Source organism: Oreochromis niloticus, linkage group LG1 (assembly GCF_001858045.2).
Source record: "Oreochromis niloticus isolate F11D_XX linkage group LG1, O_niloticus_UMD_NMBU, whole genome shotgun sequence".
NCBI lineage: Eukaryota > Metazoa > Chordata > Actinopteri > Cichliformes > Cichlidae > Oreochromis > Oreochromis niloticus.
The window spans coordinates 11,739,358-11,760,379 of record NC_031965.2 but is presented as its reverse complement, the minus strand read 5'-3'; the positions used below and the strand labels follow the sequence as shown (position 1 = coordinate 11,760,379).

At 40.8% G+C, this 21,022-nt stretch overlaps 1 protein-coding gene across 1 annotated transcript in view; it reads right to left on the bottom strand.

Moving 5' to 3' along the window:
• Positions 1-12,251: 12,251 nt before the first annotated feature.
• Positions 12,252-21,022, bottom strand: part of glceb (glucuronic acid epimerase b) — a 55,104-nt gene continuing 46,333 nt past the window's right edge. Inside the window, exons 5-6 of the mRNA XM_003456741.5 lie at positions 16,975-17,267; positions 12,252-16,568 (exon numbers count right to left, since the gene is read on the bottom strand). Coding sequence (XP_003456789.1) covers positions 15,837-16,568; positions 16,975-17,267 — 1,025 coding nt within the window. The 3' untranslated portion in view covers positions 12,252-15,836. The remainder of the gene's footprint in view (positions 16,569-16,974; positions 17,268-21,022) is intronic.

Here is a 21,022-nt window from a genome sequence, read left to right as displayed (position 1 = left end):
GATTATACTTTAACTGATGTGAAGGTGTGATGTGGCTTTTTTCAGTGTTTGTGTGAACAAGAATAAGGTTGACATTTAACTAGCAACAAGCCAGTGAGGCGAATCACAACAAAAGCTGAAACCGCCACCATCATACTGTAATTCAAGACCAACAATATACTGAATTCATGCTAAATGAACATCTGTTTAGTGCTGGGACAGGTGTTTTTAAACATTTAAAGTACTGAAACATCATGAAATAACTTCTTCATGAGATCACAGAAGGAAACTACGTTGCCACGTTCTTAGCTATACTCGTTCCACTGCTTGTTAACACAAATATTTAAGTAGCCAATCACATGGCGGCAACTCAGTGTATTTACACAGGTAGACATAGTCAAGAGGACCTGCTGAAGTTCAGAGTGTGCATCGAAATGAGGAAGAACGGTGATATAAATGATTTTAAACAAGGCACGGTTGTTGGTGGCAGACGTGCTGGTCTGAGTATTTTGGAAACTGTTGATATGCTTCATCGGCAGATTTCCCACATCTCTAACAGGGACTCATCCGAAAAAGTGAAAATATCCAGTGAGCAGCAGTTCTCTGGGTGAAAGTGCCTGGTTGATGAAGGCAGCAGTAACCAAAACCATCACTTGGTAAAACAAAGGTATGCAGAAGAGCATCTCTGAATAGACAAAAAGTGTAGCCTTGAAGCAGATGGGCTGCAGCAGCAGAAGACCACACTGAGTGCCACTCCTGTAAGAACAAGAAACTGAGACTACCGTTTACACAGGCTCAACAAAGCTGGACAATAAAAGATTTGGAAAACACTGCTGGTCTGAAATGTTTAGCTGTTTGTGTCAGAACTGGTGCTGCTGCAATGGTTTGTCGGATATTTTCGTGCCAAACTTTGGACTCCATAGTACCAACTGAGCATTATTTTAACTCCATCTCCTATTTACGTATTGTTGCTCACCATGTCTATCCTTGTGTGGTCACAGTGTGCCCATCTTGTGATGGCGGAGTGTCATGCCAAGAAGAAGGACGTGGGGGAAAAAAAGAAAAGAAAAAAATGACAAAGAAAAAAAAGAAAAACAAAAAGAAGGATGTGGGGAATTTTTAACCAATGGTTTAACCAATTAACCAATCAGCCAGTACCACCTCGTTAAATGCTAACTGGTCAGCTTGTTTATTTGTGAATGTGTGATTGATCCACTTGGATTTTTTTCTGCTTCCTGTTTTTTTTATTTGAACACAAACTGTTTGATATCTTCGGAGTGACCAAGGCCACAAGCCGAAACGCGTTGGTCAACTAATAAAGTTGTTCTTTCATACTTTAAGTGTCGCTGGAGTCTTCATGTCGTCATGTAATATCAAACTGATTTTTTGAACATGATAATGAGTTCAACAGCTCAGCAGATAATACTTTTATTAATATTAACATCATGTCTCCATATCTCACCAGATTTCAGTCTAATAGAGCGCCCGTGGGATGTAGTTGAAAGGGAGTTTGTACTGTAATTTTTACAGTGGGAGCCTGTTATAGTACATAAACTTTAAAATAACAAATACAGCTGGGAGTACTTTACTGTAATTTAAAGGGGTGATTTCTTATGGTGTGTCTGAAAACATTTGCACGCTGTAAAAAGATAAAGTTTATCACAGTGTCTCTACCACTTCCTGCTGTTTATCAGCTGACAGAGTCTGCACCAAACCTGTCACCTCATATACCGTCTGCCCACTGTTTAATTAGTGTTTCTTACCACTGCAAGGCCTTCACCCTATGACAGCCTGCAAATCTCAAACCACCTTCTCATATTACAGGAGTAATTAACAACAGGCAACAACAACAACAAGCCAGTAAGCAAAGACCAGCTGCTCTTATACACATTAAATACACTTTGTCTCTCTCCACTAGTGCCACTATCACTCCCTGCACTTTAAAATTTGTGTTTCTTAATCTTAGATCTTTAACAAAGAAGGCATGTATAATTAATGACAGCATTAGTAGCATTAGCAGCTGATACCTGCCTTAATTATTTTGGTAACACAGAGCTGACTGAAACATTATAATGCTGAATATTGCTCCTGTACAGACAGGTGGGTTGGTGGGATCTCTGTTGTATAAAACATCTTCAGTTGTAAATCTGTCATCTGATAGCTGTCTGGGTGTTCAGTGTTTAGTTTCTTTATCTCCTCTTTATTACTACCTACTATGTACAGTGCCATGAAAAAGCCCCCTCCCCTTATTTTTCTTCTTTTTTTAAATTATTATATTAGACAAAGACAACCTGAGTGAATATAAAATGGAAATGACAGACAAATCACTTAAACAGAACCTGTCTGAAATACGACTAACATCTCAAAAAGCAACACATCATGCCACGTTATAAAGAAAAGACTAAGAAACAAAGTCAGTGACATCTACAGTGTGGAAAAGGGTAAAAAGTCTAAGGCTTTGGGACTTCAGTGAACCACGGGGAGAGCCATCAATTACAAATGGAGAAAACATGAAACAGTGGTGAACCTGCCCAGGAGAGGCTGGCCTACCAAAATCAGTGCAGGGATGACTCATCCAGGAGGCTGGCAAAGAACCCAGAACAATATCTGAAGAACTGCAGGCCTCACATGCCTCAGGTAAGTTCCGCATTCATGAATCAACAATAAAACAGAAAATAGACAAAAATGTCACCCATGGCATGATGATATTCAAGAAGAAAATCACTTCTGGCCAAAATGAACACAAAGGCTCGTCTCACATTTACCATAAAACATCCTGATGATCCCCCACAGAAAATATTCTGTGGGCTGATGAGGCAGACGCTGAACTCTCTGGAAGGTTTGAGTCCCACATCTGCGTAAAACTAACAGCATTTCAGAAAAAGAACATCATAGCAACAGTCAAACATGGTGGTGCTAGTCTGCGCTGTTTTGCTGCCTCGGGACTTAGAAGACTCGCTTTGGTAAATGGAACCATGAATTCTTCTACCAAAACATCATGAAGGATAACGTCCAGCCATCGGTTCATGCCCTGAAGCCCAAGCTTGGTTTATGCAGCACAACTGAAAAACCTATTCAAAGTCATAACTGTAAATAGTTGTGGTCCATCTAAAGTGCCTTGGAGAAGCTTTGATGGCAAAAAGAAACAGCTGGAGAAATGAGAGAAAATATAAAAACATAAACTGCAAATTTATTTTTAAATTTATAAAAATGCACTTTACTGCTACAAAAATGAAATAAAAATAGCCAAACAATCCTGCATCTCATCAATGATCTGTCTAATTCTAATATACATCAAACACCATCATTCATAAGTTCCCCTCACACTGACCAGCTGACGTGCAGTAAAAGAGCTGTGATATCAACTGAAGTGAAACATGAAGGTGATGACAAATTAAAAGGATAAACTTGAGCTAATGAGCACAGAGACATAACAAAGGCATGATGGTGATCCCATACAGGGTCACTGAAAGGTTTACCGAAAACGTGACTCGAATGCTGTGACCTTTACGCCGGCTGAAGACTGTTATAGATGACTCTGATGTGTGAAGCAGCTGTCTCCACCATCATCAGTCAAGCACCGCTTTAAGGATCATCTATAGGGAAATAATTCAAATGTGAATAATCACTGATATGAGTGGATGGTAGCAGGGAAGCGCATTTTACTTCACGGACACCCAAAATCAAAATAAGACTCTTTGTTAAATTTGCACTTGTAATTTCCCATCTTACCACACGGTGTCAGTGTTTTCCAAGAGAACCTGCTCGGGCCGACCTCAGCAGGTTCTGCAGCTGGTTATGATGATAGTTTGAAGAGCCAAATGTTTTCATTTCTATCTTTTCTCCTGTCAGAAGGTTTCTGCATTTTTATTTTGCATTCTTACCTTTGTTTTCCTCTTGGATTAATTAATTTATCAGTCAGTGCACAGCTACCTTTTTTTTGTTTTAACCTTATGTCACAGGGAATTAAAGCAGATCACTGTAGGGAGAGAAAGGTCTTCGTGTGCCGCTGGCTCCTTTTGACTGTTAATGAGAAAAAGTAACAAGTTCGGTTCAGGCTAGAGCCCCCCTCCCTTTTCCCTCTCCCCTCTCCCATGCAAGTCGAGCTGAACCTCTGTGGCAAGCCCTGAATGTTCGTGTAACATCAGCACAACCACCGTGGAGCTCTCCTCGCATTAAGCATTCATTGAGTCATTGTTGCTGAGGCAAACATTGCCATACTTAAGAGAAGTCGGTTTCTGCTTACTGCGGATGACTGCACAAATATTAAAATCAGTCTTCTCATTTTGATGGAAGAAAAAAATAATGAAAAAATAAGTGTATTTAATTTTCAGCATCTTAAAGCCACCCTTCCACTGAGGTCATTTCTGATGAGGCTTCAGTGAACAGCAGATGGGTTAACTGAAGAGTCAGATGCATTTCTCAGGTCGGGTGTCAGGTCTTTGCCAGGTTTATTATCTGATGACTTTCAGATACTACTACAGACGGTTTTTTAGGCCTATCTCTTCTTCATTTATTCTCAACTTGTCCCGTTTTCTCATTTTTTTAAGGACACACTGCAAACCATGTTGATAATTAAAATTGTTTCTGTTATGTACAGTGTTGGAAGGTTACTTTGAAAATGTATTCTGCTACAAATTACAGAATACATGCCCCAAAACGTATTTTGTAACGTATTTTGTAACGTTACTTAATGACAGTAACGTATTCTGAATACTTTGGATTACTTAATATATTGTCATGCTTTTTACAACTACATGAATGTACTATTGCTGTGTGATTTATTACTATTACTGAAGTATGTCTGTGAAGGTTCTCAGTCATCCAGGTCATCGTAGTCAAAGGAGTTTGCAAAGAAAAGCGTCTGGACTTCTTTAAGTTGCTTGAAGACGTTTCACCTCTCATCCGAGAAGCTTGATGATTAGAGGATCACCAGGGGGTCCTTTGTCCCTCCTTGGGGGGATACGCCCAAGGGTTTAAATCTGGGACTCTCGGCCATTTGACCTTAGAACTGAAGAAGCTTCTCGGATGAGAGGTGAAACGTCTTCAAGCAACTTAAAGAATTCCAGACGCTTTTCTTTGCAAACTCCTTTGACTATTACTGAAGGTTACTCGCCATACCAATACCAACTAGATTTTTAAATCTTAATATAAATGAGTAACAGTAGGGTGGACATTAGGTAAGGCTGCACTTTTTGAAGCGATCTCATATAGAAAACTATTCCGCGCTTCTATAAAACAGGTCCGCGGCTCCGAACCGTAGTAAAGGGACCTCTGGCTAATACGTCGGGTTCATGTCGGGCTCGTAGCCGAAAACTATAGTTTTTGTTACTTTCCTGTCTGGGTCAATTTTGCTAGCGAGAGACAGAGAGAGGCGTTGAAAGGCTGCTCCAACTTATTGTTTCAGAGGAAAACAAGAACACAGTGTACAGTCGAGTCTTAATACCTTGTTTACAACTGGGCTCGTCAGGCACTCGTTTTGGCTGCAGTGGTTATTATTATATTTACATGCTTCCAGCTCCCGTTTCTGGTCGGTGACAACTCGTACTTTTCTACTTTCCTTTTTCTAATAATTACCAAAAATAGAGAGGGCATAGTCTAACATATGAAACAGGAAAAGACTGTTGTGTAATCCATTTATTTCAACAAAGTAACTGTATTCTGAATATCACCTTTTTAAATGGTAACTGTAATGAATACAGTTACTCATATTTCGTATTTTAAATACATAACGCCGGTACATGTATTCCGTTACTCCCCAACATTGGTTATGTACACAACACTGGCTCATCCCTTTAGTTGGGTTCCTTTAGTCATAGATCAGTGTCACAAACAAAATAAAAAAACACTGAAAATGGAGTGAAAAAGCAGCGAATGTCTAAAACCTTCAGATAGCCTGGAGAACTAATGCTCCTCATCCGAAGCGAGATATAAAAAGTGAGGGTGCACAACACTATAACGTACCTATAATACACACATGACCAACTACAATATCAGAATGTTTGGTGCCTTTAAACAAGACTTCACTCAAGTAAAAGCAATACTACGAGATAGTTCAAAACTTTAATCTTGCACTTGTGGTACAGATTAATTGCTGTTGTTACTACTACTCATAAATTATCATGAAAGCAGCTTTTATTGTTGTATTTGATGGAGGTGCCTCTATTGTTATTCAGTGTCAGGGAGTTAAACCTGTAACAATACATCATGTTTTTACAAGCAGGTTATAAAATTCACAGCTACACACGAGCGAACTGGCATTAAACAATACACACAAGTACAAATAAAATAGCAAGATACACATGTTACAATCAAACAATCATCTTCCTGCTTCACAGTTACCATTTTTAATAATAGTAGTGATTATGTTCTGCTGATTCTGTGTTTTTTTGTGCGAGAGTCGGGGAATACAAAGAGACCAACCGGGCTGCTGTGCTGCAGCTGCTCAAAGACTCTGCTGCCTCCCTGGTGTTTTGGTTGATGAGGTGTAGTTTGTGTCTCCAAATGAGGAGCATGTGTGGCAGACACCCCCCTGATACATTATTAATAGTTGCTAGACTCCAGGCGCTCTTTTCTTCCCTCTGTTGAATTTCAGACCTTCACAGCTTCTTCTTCTTCGCTCTGTCTAGAAACACTCCCACCACACACTTGCTTTTTCCCCCTCTGTACATCACTGCATCATTTTCCTGTTTACCCTACCCCCTGCCGCCACCCCATCCCCCCATTGTTCTCCACCAGCTTCCATCTTCATACCTGACTCAGCTGCTGATCAGTAGCGAAGGCTTCTATTCTCTCAGCTGCGTAAACCAAAGTCTGTCAGCTTCTTATAAATGAGCAAAAAATAAAGCAATTACCTGGCTTAGAAACTGAAACAGTAGATTCATTTCATTCTACAGTAATGACTGCTTCTTTGTCTCTGGTGTTCTTTTAGTAGCGAGGATGAGGCCGAGCTGAATTTGACACACCGTCAGCTCAATAGCACAAATGAAACCAGATAAGAAGTGAAGTTGGGAAATGATTTGGCAGAGCGCAGGGAGAAACAGATTGCCTGACAACAGTAGGTAAAAGCTAATGAGGACTTCAAGGAACTTCAACAGTTTGGAACATGTGCTTCTTCTCTTTCAGAGAGCAGATCGACACGGCTCCGTGTCTATATGTCAGCTGAATATAAAGCTAAAGATACACTTAGCTTAACCAAAAGGCTGTGAGGAGCAAGTGAAGCCAGACACATTTTAAGATAGAAAGCAAACACTCCAAGAAACCTGAAGTAGGAGAAAACCTCACGCAAAATAAGAAAACTTTATTTTGAGGCAAAAGTTTTTAATCATATTTGAGTGGTGATTCTAAACATTTTTATTCTCTGGTGACCAAATTGTAGCTAACACAGGATAATCTTAACTATGTAACTAAACTATGCAGAGGTGTTTCAAAATGGTCCTCAAGCGGGGGTGGTGGTGGTTCTTGATTCTTTAGGTTCTTTAAAGTTTTTCCAAAGGCAAGAAAATCAACCTGGTAGTGGCACTAAGGCTTACAGGGATGTGTTATATATGTGCTATTTTGTGTTTAATTGGCTCAGTTTTTACAAAAAAGTTTAAACTGAAACATGTCAATAAATAGAAGTTTGAGGTTTAGCATATTGGAAGGGCAAAGCTAGCTGTCCTGACCTATGAATTCTTCTTGCTAAGCTCGTTGGTTGTTGGTTGTAGCCTGATACATGCAGATCAATTAAATAACTCTGAACGTAGCATGGTTGGAATATCCTGTAACCTAAATAACCCCTTGTTATGTATGCAGAAGAGTGTCTCTGAATGCACATCGCACCTTGAAGCAGATGCCCAGCAGCAGAAGACCACGCCGGGTGTCCTCCTGCCAGCTAACAACAGGAAATGGAGGCTATAATTTGTAGAATTTAGAAGCTTGTAGAAAAGAAGCTACGTCCAGATGAACAGACTCAACTTTTTGGGATTTCCTTACCTGGATGATTGAGCATGCATAAAGACATTTCAGGATTGAGTTTAAAACTTGATTACTTGTATTTAAGAGTGCCAATGGTTTGGGCCCCCATCATTGACAGAATGTTTGTAACCCTACAGTCCTATCAGAGCACTGAGGTCTACTAAGCAGCTGTTTCGAGCTTAAAAGCAGAGGTGATTGAAGCTTTTCAGTGGTGGCTCCTAATCTTTGGAACAACTTACTCTTTTTCCATGAGAGCTGCCCAGTCTCTCAAACATCATAAAACCTGCTTATTCTTGCTTGTTTTTGAGCCTTGTGTTTGTTGATTATTATGCAAATATGGTCTTTTTTACTGTATTTTTTTGTTGATTTAGTGACTGTGTATTGTGTATATGTTGCAAACTTGTACAGCATTTGTTCTATAGAAATAAACTTTGACTTGTACTAACTGAGCATCATTTAAATGCCACAGCCTACCTGAGTATTGCTGACCACATCCATCCCTTTATGACCACAGTGAACCCATCCTCCAACAGGCTAATACACCATGACACAAAGCTCAAATCACTTCAGACTGGTTTCTTGAACATGACAATTGAGCACCTTTAGGATGTCAGTGGACGGACCAGAATCTCCGAGTGCTTTTTTCAGCATATACAGTGGCTTGCAAAAGTATTCGCCCCCCTTGAACTTTCCCACATTTTGTCACATTACAGCCACAAACATGAATCAATTTTATTGGAACTCCACATGAAAGACCAATACAAAGTGGTGTACACGTGAGAAGTGGGACGAAAATCATACATGATTCCAAACATTTTTTACAAATAAATAACTGCAAAGTGGGGTCCATCTAATCTGACTGAGCTGGAGCTGTTTTGCAAAGAAGAATGGGCAAGGATTTCAGTCTGTAGATGTGCAAAGCTGGTAGAGACATACCCTAAAAGACTGTCAGCTGTAATCGCAGCAAAAGGTGGTTCTACAAAGTATTGACTCAGGGGGCTGAATAATTACGCACACCCCACTTTGCAGTTATTTATTTGTAAAAAATGTTTGGAATCATGTATGATTTTCGTTCCACTTCTCACGTGTACACCACTTTGTATTGGTCTTTCACGTGGAATTCCAATAAAATTGATTCATGTTTGTGGCTGTAATGTGACAGAATGTGGGAAAGTTCAAGGGGGCCGAATACTTTTGCAAGCCACTGTACATAAGTATTTAGATCAACGTATAAAAGACTACAAACCCCATGGAAGTTTTGAAGTTGCACTATTGCATTGTTTCTGTTTTCTTTCAGCTCGATATTTCCACCTCCATTTTTCTTTTCCCACCTCCCCTGAGAACCCAGACAACACACAAACAAATCCAATAACGCAGGGTTCAACGGTGTGTTAATTTCATCAAGTGGGTAAATTTATGGACACTATAAAGCCTGTGGCTTCTGGGCGCCAGAGTACCAAGTATTCACTGTAATTTTATCATGGGCATCTCAAAGGCATCTGAATGGCAGCAGAGGAGGTAGAAGAGGCTGATACAAAGGCCGTGACGAGGCCGAGCTTATCGGGTTTCTGTAGGGCTAATTACAGGACTGGGAGACAGACTCTCTGTCAGGAGGCACAGTAACATCATTAGCGTCAAGAAAAGAGGAGGAATGTGATGTGTGGGGTAGTGAGGGAGAAATTATGGGTGGATTGTATTAATGCCAAAAGGTAATGAAAAATGCAAGCGGGTGGCAGGAGATACAGTCCTTCTCAGGTGTCTGCGCTTTTTCACTGGATCAGAATAGCCTAATTAGGATTAATAATTAATCAGGATTGTTTTCCTTCCCAGCAGTTTCACAGAGACCGTGTTCAGTATGGACAAACTGTTTCTATAATACAGTCAGAAATGCTTAACATTTGACACAAGAAATTTTGATCAGAATTAACCCAGAAATACAGCCTGTCACCCGTAATAATATGTGAAGTTGAGTTAGAAATGTTGGAAAGAGCTCTGATACAAACATCAACTTTACCAGAGACCTCAGGTAAAGTCGTTCAAAGGAAAAGATCTGATCGGGTTGGAGTGTCACTCAAAGTACAGAGAGGAGCTGAAGCATCAGTTGACATGTACAGTCTGGCACTGGAGTATATCTGGAATAACTGGGAACTAGTTAAAAGCCACTCAACCCTCTCTGATGATAGCGAATCAGAAATTAGAGATGTTAATACAGAGGATGGCAGAGCAGGTGGTTTGATTATGAGGCGCACAATTAAATTACACAGAAGGGTTTGCCATTAGACCCGAGCAGGCAGAAATGACATTAGTGGGGTGCAGGCTTGAGTGATGGACTAAATGGTTACACGGATGATCAAATCAATCCCGCTGGTCTGGTTTCACCTGAACAGAGTTTTTCGTTGCGACTCAGTAATTCCAACTTACTTAGTTTCATGCTGCCTGGCATGCAGTGCTGTGAAAAAGTATTTACCCACTTTCAGATTTCTTAGTTTTTTGCATATTTTCCACATTTACATGTTTCAGATCATCAAATTCATTTCAATATTGGATAAAAAAAATAACCTACAAAAACACAAAATGCAGTTTTTAAATGATGATTTCGTGTATTAAGGGAAAAAAGTTACCCACACCTACTTGTCCCTATGTGACAAAGCAGTCGCCCCCTAAACCTGATAACTTGTTGCGCCAGTTATGGCAGCAAGAAGTGCAATCAAGTAGTTCAAGTAACTGGCAACGAGTCTTTCATAATGATGTGGAGGAATTTTGTCCCACTTTTCTTTGCAGAGTTGCTTTAATTCAGTCACTGTGGAGAAATTTCAAGTATGAGGGGCGTGTTTAAGGTTCGCATCTTAATCTTTAATTCTGGACTTTCTGACTTTTCTTTTTTGAGCCATCCAGAGTTAGATTTCCAGCAAGTCGTCCGAGTCCTGAAGCAGCAAAGCAGCCTCAGACCATCACACTACCACCACCATGTTTGACTGGTGCTATGATGTTCTTTTTATGAAATGCTGTGTTAGTTTTTCATCAGATGTACCAGGACTCATAGCTTCCAAAATATTTTCCCAGAGGATCATCAAGATTTTTTTGGCAAATGTGATATGAGTCTTTATGGGGTGTTTTTGGTCAGCAGTGGGTTTCTCCTAGAACTCTCCCATGGATGTCATTTTCCCTCAGTCTCTTTCTTATTGTTGAATTCTAAACTCTGACCTTAACTGATCGAAGTGAGGCCTCTTTAATGTTGTTCTGGGGTCTTTTGTGACCTCATGGATGAGTCGTTTTCCAAGTCTTTTTCTCTATTTGTGTATAATGACTCACCATAATTCAATGGAGTCCCAAGGTTTTACAGATTTTACTTGCTTTAGATTTCCGATTTTCCTGATTCATCACAGTTAATCACTGTATTTGGCAACTTTACCCCTTTTATCCAGAAACCAATAGCAGACTGAAGTTCTTGTGGTCACGATGCATCATCCCTGCAAGTTGTCGCAGACTTGTTTCCTGTCATTGAAGCAACCACTTTAACTTCACTGCATGCAGTTGCAGTAATTTAGGTGGTGCTCCAGTCTCCAACCATTGTTTTTATCCCCCCAGTGTAGCTGTAGGATAATCAGTTGGAGTCATTGTTGTATGGACATGGAACCTCTCGGTGTGCGCTGGGCTTGTTTAGCACATACCGTCGATCAGACGTGCATCTTGTGGTTCTTTGTGTTCCCCGACCTGCTCCTGAGATCGTAAGACACGGCACAGCGCACGAACTTGCTGGGAAAGCTGCTGCTGTCGGGCAATCTTGTTGCTGTGGGTGTGCTAGTCTCTAGGCAACATGCCAAAATAACATGAATGTCAGCACCCAAGTGTTTGCAGGCTCTATTTTTCACTTTCTATTGCAAAATAATACTTCTTAGGATACAATTTAGATGTATCCTTAAGATATAATTATAAATATTCAATTATTGAAATTGTAACTTTCTTTTTTATATAATAACTTTTAATTTATTTGCATCTCTACTGATTTCCATCGATCCACTGTTCTAATTTCTTGAAGTCCATGGTGCCATCTTTGCGTTACAAATCAAATATATTCAGGTGTTAATCAAATATGAGGGCAACAATGATAAAACTGTCAGAAATGAAAAGCTAGAACCAATAAATGGTTTTATATTTCCTAGAAATCTGGAAAAATGATAAATGGCCAAAACCGATCACCATTTATCGACAACTGATTGATAATCGCATAAATCTATGGCTTCATTAGCCATATCTATTCTTCATTAGGCTGCTGTGTTCATGTCAAACCTCTGAAAAACAAAACATACCAGGAATTTAAGAAAAAAAATGCTTTTATTTATTGATTTTTTTTTTAAACACCTTTAAAAAGCAAAATCTTAAAGCACAAAGATTTACTCTGTATATAAACACCTCTCTTCCTTGGACTAAAAAAATGGTAGCATTTGCACATTGTGCTTCGGTTGCAAAGTCTGTACAACAACTCTGGGTCTCTCGTGGTGTCACGACCCCAGTAAACATTTTATTGCATAAATCACATTTGACCTCAGTGGCCATTTGCTGACGTGTTGAAACAAAGAGTGTAGAGACAGAGGAAAGGGTAGCACTGAAATGAGGAGAAAGAAGCTCTCATACCTGTTACACAGTGAATAACAATAGCAGCTTTCTTAATGAAGGCGTTGCACATTGTCCTGAAAAGAAAAAAAAGTAACCCATAAAAAAGAAATACAACTAAACTCATGTGACGATAACCGACAGTTGTGCTTTTGTCTAACTAGAAAAACTCTCTTATTCCTCTGCAGAGGAAAAAAGAAATAAAATTTTTAAAAAAACTCAAGGAGAACCTGCAGCTATTGGCTCATTTCCCTTTAAACAGTAGCTTACTAAACACTAATCTCTAGTTGCACACAACCCCTTTTACAATAAGCACATTTACATATCTTGTTTTTGCGACAATCTACTCAACCTACATCTGAAAAAGTAGCATTTCTCAAAAGGCAGTGTCTCTCCATGACATCTCCGAGGAGACTTTACATCATTAAATGCTGAATGGAAGTCGGTTTTTGCACAAAAATATACAAATACACTCGAATCAATGACTTTGGTATAAACAACATGGAGCTCGTTATTCTCACACAAAGACTTCTATTCCTGAACGTTACCCCCCTCCCCACCCCCGCCCTCAACGGGCATATTTCTACTCGTCGTGTATAAATTATGCAAGTGTTTACAGGAAGAAAAAGCCAACAGGAAGTAAAGAAAACTAGAATCAGCAAAAACAACAACCAAAAAAAAAAAACCCCAACAGATTATCCAAAGATCTCAAACATCTTTTATGGTATAAACATTCCCACAACCTATAACGGAGAAAAATGAATAAAAATGAATATAATTATCATTAAAAAAAAGATTGATTGAAAATAAATGTTAAAAAGTTAAAAGGTTCCCCTTTTATTGGACACAGTTGTAATTTTTCAATCATAAAACAAGAGTACAAAAACAATAAATGACAAAGCAGGGTTATATAAAAAATAGATTAGAGACATGCTTACACATTAGAAGCATTACTTCAAGAACCAAACGTTTTTTTTGTGATTAAACTTGATGTTTAAATGTGCATTATTGTGTTCTGTCTTTATACTTGACAGCGGCTTTAATAATTCAGCACAGAAGGTCAGGATTTATTAATCAGTTTGGAAAAAAGGAACCTGGATGTTCAGCGTTCCTTCGATTTTTGTCCTGCCAGTGCAAACTCAAATAACCTGAAATGCCGGCCTTGTGGGAAACCGATTTTTGTCTCAAAAAACTGGCGTTAATTTTTTTTTTAAACAAGATTTAAAGAAGAAGAAACCAATCTGCTGCTTCTTTAAATCTTCAAAGCTGGATCAATGAAAGCCTCATTGTTGCTGAGGGCTCCGCTTTGTGTTGTTTGTGAGTACGATGCCGGTGAACGCTGACTCATCCGTGAGCAGCGACTGTACCGTGAACAGGCTCTCCAGCCTATTAGCCGGGTGAATTGTTAGAGCACGGCGGGCCTCTTTCTCTGCGCTCGGCGGTCAACAGGGCAGCGCTCAGATTAAAAACGCCGAGTTCATGCACTCGCAGCGGCTGAGAGGAGCAACGAGAGCCTGCTGGGACCGAGCCTTTGCATGCTCGTCAGGAATTTACCTCCAGCTTTAGTACTTCCTGGCATTGTCTATTTAAATGGTGTGAATTAACATTGTAGTGAGATGCAGCTGTGCTTCTGCTGCCCACGTTCATCTCCTCCAATACACAACAGAGACATCTACACCACCTACGCTCGTATCCTGCAATTATCATTTTCCAAGTATGAGTTACAGAAGAAAAGCTTTTCAGACGAGTTCCCGAGTAAACAACGAGCTGAAAAGGTCAAAAAGGAGGAGGGGAACGAGGGGGGTGGGCACAAGAATGAATTAAAATGTGGCTACGACTGATGGAGCTGATATTCACACCAAGCAAAAAACAAAGATCTGAAATTATAACAATGACGGTTCCATGGGGAGCTGGAGTTTGGCATTTAAAAAGTTTCACATTAGTATCACCTTTTTGTTTAATACTAGATTAACCTCTTGGTTAATCTAGTATTAAACGTTTAGCCTCGTTCAGGCCTGCGATCACGCGTTTAAGTAGTAAACACAGTTTTTCTTTTTGAAACAAAACTTCAGATTGTGCAGCTGAAAAGAAGTGAGCATTTCTCCTGGTCTTAAATTCAGCCAGCTGGGATTTCTCACATGGGACACACGTTTTAATAAACACACTGAACTCAAAGTTAATCATAAGTGAATAGTTGCAACCTTGAACAAAAACGGTTACACAGGGGTATCGCTGCCTGACCATCGGATACAGGTAGCAACATTACAGAAGCTCACAGCTAATTATGATAACTTCATCATTTTTAAGCATTATTGCAGGGCTGCATTGATTTATCTCAGTGAATACCACAGGAACAATCACATAGCTACTGAGAACTAGCTTGATTATTACTCAGAGCGGCTTTCAAGCATCTTAACAGAAGCCTCATATTTATTGTAGAGGGGAAAAGATAAATCTACTAAAGACATAATACTATAATTATTGGCTAACATTAATCTGTGTTTAGAGAGAAAATGGATTTGGAAGCATAAAACGTTTGATTTTCTAGCATTTCCACAAAGGGATGAATTCTCTAATAGACATCTCTAACCAAACATTAAATGTGAGACACTTAAAAAAAAGTCCTGTGTTGTAATTTGCATTAAAAATGTTGTGGTGACATATTCGAATGCTTCTTATATAATGAAAAGATGCGCTTTTTTAGTTTTTTGGCAACGTTTTCCTTCAAATAATTTATAATATATTCTGTTATATACAGTTTGTTTTAATGAACTTTGCAAATCTGAGATGACGTTAAAAAAATACAATTGCAGAAGAAAAATGTGCTGGATGCATCGAAGAATGTCTGAAATGTGATTCACAGAGTTTTTAATCTTTCACCAATGTCATATATTCTTTTTAAAAACACACGCACACACACACACGCACGCACACACACACGAACACATACACACTTTCTTCCTGAATGCAGACACTCTCACTTTGAAATGAGGTTTGTGCATAACTACAAACACTAACTCAAGAGAGGGAGGAAAAGAAAAGAAACAGAGAGAGGAGAGCTACAGTGGATGTTGCAGAAATTAAAAAACCTGCAACAGAGCACACGAGAGAGTATTGAGAGCTTCAGCTGATTAAACTCATACTTCAGATTTTGGACTTCAACCAGATCTGGGACGTGCACAGACACGCAACGCGAGCATAGGCCGCTCATTCATTCCTTCAGTCGCACAGAATATATCGATCTTCTTCTCATCTCAGCCTTTATAGTGTGTGGGTTGGAGTTTAGTCTAATTGTGCTTGGCACGAATCCCTTTTAAGTAGGTTTTCCAGCGCTTGACCACATCCTTGAAGATGGGGGAGTTGTCTATGGATGCCAGCAGCTGTAGCTGGTTAATGTGCGTGGTGTGATAGTCCCAGCGAGCCAAGTTGGGCGCAGTGCCCAACATGAAGTGACGCAGGTCATAAATGCTCCCAGACCCGGTGTCAAAGAGCGGCAGCATGGCCTTCAGTGACTCCATGCCGCGGCTGAACAGCTGCCCTGCCTCCCTGCCGAGCTTCTCTCCAGCTGTCTCAGTCAAGTCGTAGAGCCCCAGCAAGGAGTAGATGAAGCCGTTGAGCACAAAGGAGCTGGGTGTGGTGGGGTACTCTTCATACCAGTCATACTTGTTCATGAACACAGCTTTGACCCCATGCTGTGCTGAAGGCACCTTATAAGGTCCTACTGCCTTCAGGGCAGCGTTGAGGTACGCCTGGTCCTTGGTGAGGAGGTAGGCTCTCACAAGGGTGGACATGGCCTGGCCCTGAGCCATGGCCGAGTACCAGCCGGGCTCCAGAGGTCTGAAGCCTTCGCCTAGTTTACGGGTGACCATGATAGGCCATCCGCCTCGCTCGTCCTGGTTGCGCAGCAGCCAGTCGCTGGCGGCAAAGAAGGCGGCCATATGGGCAGTGGTGGAGATGGTGATGTTGTCAACAAATCCACGCCCATGTAGGACTAATCGCACCACACGTCTGGGCATAATCTGAAAAGAGACAGTAGATGAAGGGAGTTAGGACCTGGCATTCATGAGTTCTACATACTGCAGATTGAGTCTTCATAAAGCCAAATAATAACAACAGTATTTAGTAACACAAAGAAACCCTCTGACACAATACAAGTGGCAAAGACTTGTAAGTAGCTTTGATAATGAAATGCATACATCATCACCATAAATATAACTATACTTCCTTAATGGACTGTTTTCTATAAAATGTGAGAAAGGAGTGAAAAATGTACAAAAAGTGCATTAAAGTTTTTTTGTGGAACTTTTGCTTTAAAAATGAGAGCTGCCAGTTCAACTAATTATCCCAGCTGCAAGTGCATCGTCCATAGACCACAAATATTTCAGCAGAGGTGCTTTTTGAATCAGCGCTTTGAGTTAAACGGACCTTTGTGGCCTTAACAGCCTTGGTGTTGGACAGCCCGACGCCCTTCCTGAGGTCGGTGAGCAGATCCCGGGTCAGAGTGCTCCAAGCGGTTCGCGGTCCAATCCCGTAGGTGATGTCACGCTCTCTGAAGGCGATGAGCTGTGTGCTGGTCACGTAGTGGATTGTGAAGGGGGGGCCCTTCTCTGTGGTTTCAAGGATTACAGACACGCTGCCGTTGGAGATAAACTTGAGGTCCAAGCTGAGGATGAAGTCTTTGGAGTTGCCCAGCTGGAGGGACACGCCTTCGGAGGAGTCTGTGGGAATGGGAAGTGAGTGGGGCGGGTGCAGCAGATAAATAAGTCAAAATTGCAAAAAAAACATTTAACAACATTTATTCAAAGACACTTGGTCTCATTTGACTGACTTCTTTAAGAACTTAATGATTACTGGCTGACAACGTGCTATTTTTAGTTTACTGGAAGCTTTTTAAATCCGAGTCTGTCTCTTAATACGCTCCTCTGGTGGTCTGTTTATATAACGACTCATCTTTTTTTTTTTAATACTCTCAATGATCAATCACAATGAGCCTACTTTAAAATCAATCACTGGTCAGAAGCTTAACATTTCAACTACCCTGGATTTTGTATTATTACCCGTGTGATGTCCCTTGCTGTTTGTGTGTGTGTGTGTGAGAGATAGTGTGCACACACTCACACACACACACACTCACACTAGGACGAGCTTCTCCTGGGATGTGTAGTACGGCTGTGTCACTGCACACTGAGCTTAATAAGGAGGACAGAGAGGAGAGGGAAGACAGTGTGGAAAGGAACAGAGGAGCAGCGTGAGGGAACAACAGAGTGAAAGAAGAAGTTGATATATTGCACCAACTTCTCTATTTGCATCCCCACATCTCCTCCAGTCAGAGCTCAAAGTAGAAATTCGATGATTTTCACTTTCCACACTGCCACCTCTGACACTGGATCACCTTTGTGTTACTATAGTTCAGCTCCGACTTCATTTCAAGACCCCGAAGCAGCGAGCAGTTCAAGAATGATCTCTGCTTTTGCCTTACTCTTTGGTGTGCACAGCAAAAAAACAACAAAAAACGAGGAGAATGTTTTCTAATCGAGGCTCCTCCAAGGATAAAGAAGAGAAAGGGTCAAAAAGTCAAGGAAAAGGAGAGTAATGGAGTGATGGCTCACACAAGAGCTCTTAAAGCCAGGCCTAGATGGGAGAGGGTGAAAATGAGCCAATAGTGAGGAGACAATTGAAATCAGAAGACGGAGAGATCTCACATCACATAAGCTGAGAAAGCAGAAGCAGATGAGGCCTAGTGAGACTCAAAGACAGTCGATCAGGAAGAGAATGAAGGAGAGAGACAGTCTGGCAGGGGCCTCTGGATGACTACGGCTCTTTAATGCACTCATAAATCCATTACTTAAGGCAATGCAGAGAGTAAGTGGATTTGTACTCTGGCCCTGTGATTACTCTGCCATCAATAAAGGATGGGCAGGGAATATAGACGAGATTCCACCTCCACCGCTCGGGCTCCCTAGCTGTTTAGCAATAAGTCTGGAGACAGGGATGACACGCGGCTAGAAATACGCCCGAGTAAATCACGCTTGTATACATGACCGAGCGTGTGAGACGAACACTTGAAAACGTGCACAGTGCCTGCAGTACATGTGCGGACAACAAAAGACGTGACAAGTGACGAGAGAACAGTCGATGGAAGTGTGATTTTTCCATCACGCTCAGCACACGCACAGCCAAAACAGCAAATTTAATTAAAAAAAAAATAATAAGTGGTGGTTTTTGGGAAAGTTTTAATGTATTTAGGTCTGCAAACAGATTTTTTTCTTCCAATATTGATTAATCAGTCAGTTTTTTCCCCCAAACTGTGAGAAAATTCCTCTTTGGTTACTTCAGTCTGTGCAGAAAGCTCTTCAGCAGCTTTACACCTAATGCTCTGCAATTCCCCCGCACCATTCTTCTTTGAAACTTTGTGTTATTTTGCACGGAGATTGTGAGTGAACAGCATTTTTCCAAGACCCTAGAAAATCTCGATAAATACTCAGCCATGACAGACACTGTTGACTTTGATATGAAAAGATAAATTCTAAAGATTTTTTTGAAAATCACACCTTTCTCTGCAACACCACCTCAAAGTATTTACATGCAGGATAATCTCTCGGTATAGTGGCAGTCTTTTTCCTGTGATGGGTTCAGATTGCTTAATAATCCACAAAGGATTCAAAGAAAGACGCTTCACAACTGTGACCCCGGCGCTACCGCTTTTGATGTCGAATCCACCGTTTACAGTTCAGTCTCCTTCACCTCTATCAGAGCCGTTTTAAGCTGCTCAAATGCAAACGCCACATCTCTTATCTCTGCAGCCTAGCATTCAGCCATCAGACGAGAGGTGGGCGACTTCTCAGCAAAAGAGCGCCCACAAAATAGGACTATAACAATTAAAATAAAAACAAAAAAACACCAAGATTTGCAAGGATGTAATGGAGCAAAGAGCAGCTGCTGGAAGTTAACAAACCTAAATGATCCCCGCTGATCTGGGAAAAACGACTTGTTCTGTTTGAAGCATGAAATCAGATTGTGGTTGCAGTTATTATTGACTGACATATTTATTAGATCGCTGACTGTGTTTGGTTGGAAAAGGAAGAAAGATTCTTTAAAAGGATATTTTGTGTTCGTAAATTTAAAAAAAAAAAAAAAAAAAAAAAAAAGACAAAGTAAGCCGGCTGTGGTTCAGTATCATCATTAAACCTCCTGTAGCTAATCCTAGCTGTTCTTCCACTCCATATACATACATTATTTCATTAAGTATTTACTAAAGTGAAACCATGGCTCTGTACTAATCAGAGACATGCCAACCATAACGCTTATCCTACGAGCGGTGTAGCTATTACCCATTTCTCATGAGTAACACTGTTTCTGTAGCAAAACTAGTAAGTGTGTGTAGTGTTGCTCTTTTGCCGAGGGACTAGGCTGCTCTTTAACGGTCTCAACATGACAGTAATGATACAGTAAAAGGCTGGAAACTCAGACACAGAAGGCCAACTCGCTTTTCCTCGACTGAACGAGTGGCGAAGGGTGACTCGTTGCGGTCACAAATGACGGCACTGTTCATGCCAAAGTTGCCGTGCAGATGGTACCACAGATACCCACGCAGGGTCGTCCGCACACCACAAAAGCCATTTTTCTTTGATAGAGTGATTCCACCTTATCAGGGGAACAAAATGCATTTGTGAACTATCAACCAACCACAAGGGGATTGAGAAAATAAAGGTGCTCAGTGGCAGACAGCGTTTGGGCAGGAAAGTGCAGATGGTGGATGGTAGGTTATTATCAGGGGACTGACGATTGATCCAGTTGTCAGAGGCTTGGAGAGATTGCTCAACACTCGTGCCCTAGATACAGTAAGGAGGAAAGAAAAAAAAAAGGGACTGCAACAGGAAGAAGGGAGTAGGAGGAGGAAGTGTAGGGAGGCAGAGACAGAAAGGAAAACTGACAGCAGAGGAAGAAAATGAGGAAAGTTTGATGAGAGACAAGAATAAGGCATCAGAATGGATTGGGGAAATATGACTGCAATGTTTAGGAAGCACAGGAGTGCTGAGGGGCGATAAGTGGGTGGAAATAAGTCAACAGAGGTGGAAGACTGACAGAAATCTGGAGTAGACAGGGAAGATTAATGGAGAATGAAGGCTGCTTAGTGAGGGCTGAGAAATGATGATGATAACATGAAGTCAAGGTAGGAAAGAGCAATAATGGTGAGCTGAGCTTTAAAGCAAAGTGAGCAAGCAGCAGGGAGATAGAAAAAAAGTGGAGGGCGGTGGAAAAAAACAAAAATTGGTGATGATGAGAGGTTGAAAGTGGAAGAATTGGGGGGGATGGGAAAATTACTGTAAAGACAGGAGCTCGGCAGAGGATGGAGAGTGTGTCCTGGAAACATCAGCAGGAGATCAGAGGAGAATAAAGACAGCTCACAGTCAGCACCGGGTATAAGATGTTGACTTCTTCCAATCCCCAAAATAACTCTGCCAGCTATCTC